Source organism: Canis lupus, chromosome 8, assembly GCF_011100685.1.
Source record: "Canis lupus familiaris isolate Mischka breed German Shepherd chromosome 8, alternate assembly UU_Cfam_GSD_1.0, whole genome shotgun sequence".
Lineage (NCBI taxonomy): Eukaryota > Metazoa > Chordata > Mammalia > Carnivora > Canidae > Canis > Canis lupus.
In genome coordinates, this window is record NC_049229.1 from 3,743,598 (window position 1) to 3,751,529 (window position 7,932).

General features: G+C 53.6%; 2 protein-coding genes across 2 annotated transcripts; both read left to right on the forward strand.

Moving 5' to 3' along the window:
- The first annotated feature begins 319 nt into the window (after positions 1–319).
- Positions 320–3,755, forward strand: IL25 (interleukin 25). The gene is made up of 3 exons (XM_038544223.1): positions 320–562; positions 739–983; positions 2,948–3,755. The coding sequence occupies exons 1-3, from the start codon at positions 554–556 to the stop codon at positions 3,201–3,203; spliced, it is 510 nt and encodes a 169-aa protein (XP_038400151.1). The 5' UTR covers positions 320–553; the 3' UTR covers positions 3,204–3,755.
- A 415-nt stretch (positions 3,756–4,170) lies between these two features.
- On the forward strand, positions 4,171–7,132 carry CMTM5 (CKLF like MARVEL transmembrane domain containing 5). The gene is made up of 5 exons (XM_038544224.1): positions 4,171–4,724; positions 5,598–5,750; positions 6,267–6,359; positions 6,652–6,736; positions 6,837–7,132. Exons 1-5 carry the CDS (start codon positions 4,599–4,601, stop codon positions 6,848–6,850), a joined length of 471 nt encoding a protein of 156 aa, XP_038400152.1. The 5' UTR covers positions 4,171–4,598; the 3' UTR covers positions 6,851–7,132.
- The last annotated feature ends 800 nt before the right edge of the window (positions 7,133–7,932 follow it).

Sequence of the window (7,932 nt, forward strand, 5' to 3'; positions counted from 1 at the left end):
GGAGGAAGGGGTCAGAGAGCAGAAGGGTTGAGGGTCAAAGGAGAAAGAAGGAAGTATTCACTAAGATGTGTGATCAGGAGGCTGTCTGAGAAGAAAGGGAATGGTGGAGAGAAAGCCCTGGGGGTAGCATAGAAATGAGGCCTCTTGAAGACAGACCAGATGATGTTCCCTGATTTGGGGTACCAAGCCAACCAGGGAAATTCCCATAATGTCAGTCCTCCAATGCCCAGTGTAGCAGAATACTATTACTTTGACTCCCACACCCAGAAAGGTACAAAGAACAGATTTTCCCCAATAAGCTCCCAAGGTGTGATGTGAATTATAACTTCCATGAATATAGCCTTGAAGCATCTTTTGGAAACACTTTCAGGGTTTTTTTGGTTTTGTTTTGTTTTTTTAATGTCAGGTCATTCCCTCCAAAAGGTCGTGGAAATAAATTTGAATAAACAAAACAGGTTTGCTGAAAATAAAACCAGGACACCGGAGCTGCTCCAGTCAGCCTGCCCCACCTGTCAGCTAGTGTAGCACCGTGGCTGGGCGAGCAGCATCAGGCATGAATCAGGTGAGTATGAAGAGGCCCGACAGGTGCTGAGACTGTTGCCGAGGGTGGAGAGAGGCCAGGCTCCGGGTTTAGGGCTGGGGACCAGGTGGAGCTGGAAACCAGGCTCTCAGGGAGCAGCTGGGGAGGGAACAGCCTGATTAGTTGAGAGCAGTTCTCTCACTGGCCTTTTCCCATAGGTGATCGTGTTCTTGGTAATGGCCATGGGAACCCACACCCTCAATTTTCGGATCCGGAAGGACTGCACCCACTGGCCTAACTGCTGTCCCAGCAAAAGGCAGGACCCCACTCATGAGTGGCTGAAGCGGGACACTGTGCTCAAGTTCCCCGGAGAGACCACTAGCCTCACCCACCACCCAGAATCCTGCAAAGCCAGTGAAGACGGACCGCTCAACAGCAGGTCTATCTCCCCCTGGAAATATGAGTGAGTCTGCTGCCCCTTTCCCAAATGCCAGCATATGTGCCCATCAGGGTGTATGTGAGGGGCCGGGGAGTTCCATCTAAGTCCAGCCTGCCCACTCCCTTTTATCTCAGAGAGGCCATAAAGGTTTGGGTGTTAGGCAAAGCCCACTCTGGGGTGTAGCTCTGCCTCTTAGTAGGTGACTTTGAGCCGCTCCCTCAAGGTCTCAAAGCTTAGTTTTTTTTCATCTGTAAAATGCAGTAAAACCCTCAGGCCAATGTGCAGATCAGATGAAATAATGTATGTAAAATTTGTACCTTATACAGGAAAGGTTGTTTCTTTTCTAGAGGAAACTCTTCCTCCTCCTCTTCTTCTGTCCCTACAATGGTATGTTTGTTCTAACTGAAATATCAGGGAATAATGGTATGATACACACATGAAGCACCCCAATACCACATGCTACTGCCCTGGCCCAGTAGGGATGGGTTATATGCATATCAAGCTAGTGAAACCCTCAACTCTGTGGGAGTAGCCAGAGCCCTGGGCTGGTTATTTTTGATTATAGGCTGTCTTATTCTTTCGTTCAGTGTGCCACACGAATATTAAAATTCTCTATTTGTTAAAAAAAAATTCTCTATTTGTACCATGATATAAAAAATATTTGGAAGCACTGAAATCAGGGCAATGAAGCAAAATACTAAATATTAATATTAGGGCTCTAGGGATCCCTATCTTGTGTCTGTCTTCCTGGGGTGTCTGTGTTCCCATTCCCCATAGGTCTAATTCTGGCTTGGCCTTGGCTTTGGGGATGGGTGGACAAGTTCAGTAGGTAGGGAGAAGGTGAACTTTGGTTGAGACTAGATCCAGGGTGGAGACTCCAGGTCTCCATGTGTTAAAGTGGTCTTAGAAGTCTGGCTGGGTCCTGGGCTAAATCCAAAGAGGTGGGAGCCCCTTTGGGGAGGCTGGGTGCCAGGTGGTTGACTTGGCTGGGGTCCAGACACCCCCCTGTTTGGAGGCTGTTAACATCTGATAATTACTTGGCTGATCTTCCCCAAAGTGTTCTTTGTGATACTTGTCCCACAGGCTGCTCCTCAGAAAAAAGGTGATGACAGTTAAGTGTGGGAAAAGCTGCTCCAGCCCTCACCCCTCAGAGATTCATGATGTGCTCAGCACATTAAAAGTTGCAAGAAGTCCGCAGAAAAGAAATAGCAAATTCAGTGTTGCCCAAACTCATTTGGCCACAGGCCCCTTTTCTTGCGGGGTACTTATTAGGGAACCCACCCTGGGAAATGCTTCTCTAGCTGAGCCCCAGCTAGTGAGGGCTTGTCTGTATGGAGAATGGTCTTATAACTGAGCAGCTGTTTCCCGCTAGCCTTTGGGAGTCCCCGGGCTTTGGAACATCTACATTTTAAGTCTTGTTTTGGCCACAAAATCCTTTCAGAATAAGTATTACCAGGATGCTTACATGTGCTCATGATATGTGCATGAAGAGCGTCTGGATGGAAGTGCAGGGAATGGTTGACTGACCGTGGCTCCCTCTGGGGAGTGGGACCAGTAGGGAGACTCACTGTCTTCATTTTACAGTTTTTTATACTTGGATGTAAGAGCAGTTTTACTTTTTAATAAAAAAAAACCCCAAATCCTAAAAACGTAATAATAATTACTAAAAGAAACCTTATGCCAGAGCCCAGCATGTATATCAGATGGAAGTAGAGTTTGTCTGGTGGATGTGGCCCACCTTCCCCTGCCTCTGCAAGGCTCCCAGTACCAGAAATCCACTCCTCCTTCCCTGCCCCTCACCAACAGTGGGGGAAAATAAATCTCAGGGAGGAGGTGGTGACTTGTTTAAAGTCACTCAGCAAGTGGGTTCAAGAGCTGGGACATAAAGTCTGGCCCACCTCGCCACACTTCCTTCCCCTGGCATCTGGTCCATCCCCTGTCTGCCAGGCCAGCCTCCCTCCAGGCTCTGATGACTGCCACCCCCACAGGTTGGACAGGGACTTGAACCGGCTCCCCCAGGACCTGTACCACGCCCGTTGCCTGTGTCAACACTGTGTCAGCCTACAGACGGGCTCCCACATGGACCCCCTGGGCAACTCGGAGTTGCTCTACCACAACCAAACCGTCTTCTACCGGCGGCCGTGCCCTGGAGAGCAGGGTGCCCCTGATGGTTACTGTTTGGAACAAAGACTCTACCGTGTCTCCCTGGCTTGTGTGTGTGTGCGGCCCCGAGTGATGGCCTAGTCGTGCTGCCCATGCCTGGTTCCTGGTTGGAACACTGGACCTGGGTGTGCAACCACCCGCCCTGGTGAACCAGGATGCCCGAATGTTCAGCCCCTCCAAAGCACTAGCTGGAGCAGCAGTGTCATTGGACAGAATGGTGGATTGGAGGGAGTCGCTCGTTTCACTTTTTGGAGTGGATGGGAAATGCAGGGTGAAAGCAACAGAATTTCTTATGGCCAATGGAAGAGGACATCCTGGCATTTCCTCTTGGGAAAGGTCTTTAAGACTCTACCCGTTTCTGGAGGCCACCACCCCATCTCTTCCCTTTCTCCCATTCCCAGCTACCTGGCACAGCACAAGCACTTTCTTGCTACTTTCCCCTTTGCTGATGGAGAGCCCCTCATTTCATTTGATTGTTCATCTGTCCATCCATCCATCCACCCATCCACCCACTCATCCATCCAACCCTCAGTGAGCATCTACTCTGCACATACCTTGATGCAATTACTAGGCTCTGAGAAAGAGGCTGTTATTGAGCTTGGAGAGATTTGTCCAAATAAATAATCTGTATTTAAAAAGGCCTTAATTTGTCTTGGTATCCCTGGTACCTGAACACCAGGATCCCCAGCCTGGTCCCTTCTCTTCCCCACGGTCAGCCCTCACCTGTTATCCTGTCCTTTTGCCTCCCAGAGTTTCCGCTGTGGCCTCCCATCCCTCCCCTTCTCTGGCTCCCTGGCCTACCCCTGAACACTGAGGTGGGGGTCAGGCTGCCCTCCCGGCATGCTGGAGACACAGAGGCCCATTGAGGCACTGCAGCAGGCACACAGCGCCCCCTTGTCCCCCCAACAATCTGCCTTTGTCCTCAGTCTTGGCTGCTAGAGCCCGGTCCTGGGGGGTGCTGCCTGGGCCGGGCTCCAGCTCCCACCCTCCCTTAAAGGAAAAGGGAGAAAGGACAGCCAGGGAGAGGGGAGTTAGTGGAGGGGGATGCAAACTTCTTCAGCCTCGGGTCCTTGGGGGGCTCCTAGTCTGGCTCCTTTCTTGCTCCCCTCCCAGCTCCTCCCAGTTTCTGTGTGGCCCTCCTCCTTTCCCCCTCCTCCCTGCTCCCCTTCTCCAGGTGGGGTGGGGCTCTAGTAAGGAGCCGGCTGGCCACTCCTCCCCGTCCCGCCCCTCCCCTCCCCATGTGCTTCCTGGGGGGCCAGGGCAGGCATCAGCGGGGGCACTCAGGGCAGCTGGGAGACCGCCCATCTGGGCAAGACTCCCCGGCGGCCCCACGGCCGGCCTGACTGCTTCTCTTGCAGGTTCCTCCAAGTGCCTCCCTGCTCCTGTTTGCTTCCCCCATCTCTCCAGGTTTCCGTCTTCCCAGTTCCCTTCTTGGGCTGGTGGCAGTGGGGGCTGTGCCTGGTGGGCTCTGTGGAGATGCTCAGTGCTCGGGATCGCCGGGACGGGGCCCCTGCAGAGGGGGCAGCTGTGGGGCTCCAGGGCTTCGCCGTGGACAAGACCTTCCTCTCCTCCCTCAAAGGCATCCTGCTGGAAACCGAGCTGGTAACAGCCACCTTCCCAAGCTGGCACCTCTCCCAGTGTGATCCCACTCCCCCTCTCCCTGCCCCAGTGCCCCCACTGGGTTCACCCCTCAGCGGTCTCCTTTCCCAGGCTTTCTGGACACCCCCCTGCTCCGGCCTCACCTCCCACCCCGCCCTCTGGCTGCCTTTCCATCTGAAGGCCCTTATAGTAGCTTCAGTGGCAGCAGGAAGAACTGAATTAGACAGGACATAAAGGGCACACTTCCTGCAGCCCCACTTTATCTGTGGCCTGCTCCCTGTGAACATCTGTTCTCCCGAAGGGACCTTCCTCTGTCACTTAGCAAGACCTTAGTGTTAATGTAAGCCCACTGCATATGTGTCACCCTCCATGTCAGAGCTGAAGGGACCCTTAGAGTCCACCGTGGAGCATCTGCCTTCTAAACCTCGTCTCTTGGTGTGAAACTGAAGGCCTTGTGTTGGTCCTTGTTTAGAGGTGGTTCAGACATCTGAGAGTGGGGAAAGTACTCTGGGATAGGGGGTCCCTCCTGAGGTGCAGGGCTGCTGTAGGCATGACTCCAGGCTGGTGTTTACCCCTTACCCTATGCTGCAGCAGGACACCTCTTTCGTGGGTTCCACAGGATGGTGCCCCCTGGAGGGGTGGGCTTGGTCAAACTGCTGGTGTTGCTGGGACCCCTGGGCAGGGGGAGGTGAGAAGCTGGAAACTGCCCTCCATGGGCAAATGCCGTGGAGTATGGCTCCTGTTAACAGGGATGGGGAGACCTCAAAGGATGGCTGGTAGAGGGCCAGCCTGGAGGAGCTCCCAAGGAGGGGAAGGCAAATATCTGGCCAGGCCCATGTCCCCTTCCTGGCAAGCTTCACATACTTGGTCCTGCAGGCCCTGACCTTCATCATCTTCATCTGCTTCACGGCCTCCATCTCCGCCTACATGGCTGCAGCGCTGCTGGAGTTCTTCATCACGCTCGCCTTCCTCTTCCTCTATGCCACCCAGTACTACCAGCACTTTGATCGGCTGAACTGGCCCTGTCTGGTGAGGGACCCTGCCTTTCCTCCCCCATTTGGGTCCCTTTCTTCTCTGAATGCTAAATTTCTCTTTTCCCTCCCAGCCTCTCTCCTTTTCTTGGGTCAGTATGGGCCCCAGGCCCGACACTGATTTCACAGCTACCGGGTACTGGTGGTGGGGATGCAGGTCACTTAGAGCCACTCTCCCCCTCACCAAAGATCCAGCCCTGGCCCCAACCCTGCCCTGGCTCTCCTGGCTGGCATGTCCCAGCTGTGCCCCACTGAGGGCCCCAGGTCGCTCTGCATTCGTCTGCATCCCTTCCCTGGCTAGCCGTGTGAGTTTTCTCTCTCTCTCTCTCTCTCTCTCTCTCTCTCTCTCTCTCTCTCTCTTTCTCTCTCAAGTACTTTATATTGTGTCCAGGGGTATCTCCCTGTAGGGATTCCCAGTGCCAAGGGGCAAGCCGCTGACTAGTCTGGAAAACCTGAGGGTGATATTCTCTTGCCCTCTGACTTCCCTTTGACCCTGTGCCCCCCTATCTCCCAGGACTTCCTCCGCTGTATCAGCGCCATCATCATCTTCCTGGTGGTCTCCTTTGCAGCTGTGACCTCCCGGGATGGAGCTGCCATTGCCGCTTTTGTGAGTCTGGCCCTACAAAGCTCTCCAGGCCCTAAGGACCTCTGGCTGGTATTTGCACAGCCTCCTCACAAGCCCAAGGCAGTGCCTGGGGCTCTGGCTCACACCTTGCCTGCTACCGCCCACCTCCCTCTCCCTAATACTGATGGCTGCTGACTTTTTTTTTTTTTTTTGGTGTTTTTTGTTGTTGTTGTTGTTGGTTTTGGCCAAACTTTATTTAGTATTCTGTAGTTGCTTAACACACACTTAAAGGATGCTGACCTTTGTTGTATCATCCCCGCTCCTACTCCCACAGGTATTTGGCATCATCCTGGTTTCTGTCTTTGCCTACGATGCCTTCAAGATCTACCTGACTGAGATGGCTCCGAGGACCAGCCAGGGTGAGTGTCTGTGTTCTGGGGAGAGGAGATGTCCTCTCTACCCTTTGCCCCAGCTACCCCATCCTGACATGCCTTTTCCTGCCCGGCTCCATATTTGCAGAGGACCAGCAGTGATCCTGAGCTACCTGGCTCCCAGGCCCAGCCAGACAAAAGAAACAGTGTAGCCCAGACCAGACACATTTCCTTTGGATTCCCTAGCTCACAGCCCACTGTGCTACCCTCCCTCCAGCCAAGCCTTCAGAGATGGAGTCTGGCCTGAGGAGTCACCAGGGACTTGTCTGTGGGGCTCAGTGCTCTGAGATCTGGCTCTTGATGAAGCTCTACCAGGAAGGAGGTGTTTTGGGAGGGAGGGCAGGAGGAAGGTGGTCATTCCCAAATTAAAAGATTCAAATCTTACTGGTGAGTCTTTTTCTTCCCCAGAAATTAGGCAGATCAGGAAGGCCAGAGGGCATTGACAAAAATGATGCCTGGAGCAGGTCATGGTCCCTCCTCTGCAACCAGGTCTAGGCACTGGGGAAGGGGGGCTAGGCTGAAGGTGTGAAGACTTCCTTCAACACCAGATTTCCTCTCCATAATCTCTGTGTGCCAGGCTACTGTGTGGTGGGCCAGGTGGCTGGGCTCCCAGAGTTCCATGTCTGAAAAGGCACAAGCCTTCCCCATGGAAGTGCCCACCTGCCACACCTGTGCACACAGGTTTGTTAGCCCATTTGGGGGCCAGGTGCGTGTGTGGAGCTCCCCCTTGTGGTGCGGGGAGGACTCGGCCCGTAGACCGCGCGCGAAAGAGAGATTGAGAGAGGTTGGCCTGCGACATTAGATGAGGGCAGAACTCGAAACGCTGGCTCTGGAAGAGCTCTTAGATATCAGCTGGTCCCATGACTTCATTCATTTCACTTAAGAGAAAACAAGCCCAGTTGCAGGAAGTGACCTCTTCACTTATGACACAGCTGGGATTAGAACCTAGCTTGCCTAATACCTATCCAGGTATAGGGTACTGAGCTCCCGGTAATGCAGAAAAAAATGGCCCGGCCTCACCTCCAGCCCCCTCTACCAGTAGGTATGCTCTCCCAGCTTGCTAGCACCTCAGCAAACATTTCCTGAGCTTCTCCTGTGTGCATACCCTGTGCTGGGCTCCAGGGATCCAGAGGTAACAGGCAGGCCTGTTCTTGGGCACTCACAGCCTGAGAAGGAGACAGGCT

Coding starts and splice junctions, on each gene's coding strand:
- IL25 (XM_038544223.1), top strand. Junction 984..2,947: donor ATCTCCCCCTGGAAATATGA/GTGAGTCTGCTG, acceptor CCACCCCCACAG/GTTGGACAGGGACTTGAACC.
- CMTM5 (XM_038544224.1), top strand. CDS start 4,599: ATGCTCAGTGCTCGGGATCGCCGGGACGGGGCCCCTGCAGAGGGGGCA. Junction 4,725..5,597: donor TCCTGCTGGAAACCGAGCTG/GTAACAGCCACC, acceptor TTGGTCCTGCAG/GCCCTGACCTTCATCATCTT. Junction 5,751..6,266: donor GGCTGAACTGGCCCTGTCTG/GTGAGGGACCCT, acceptor CCTATCTCCCAG/GACTTCCTCCGCTGTATCAG.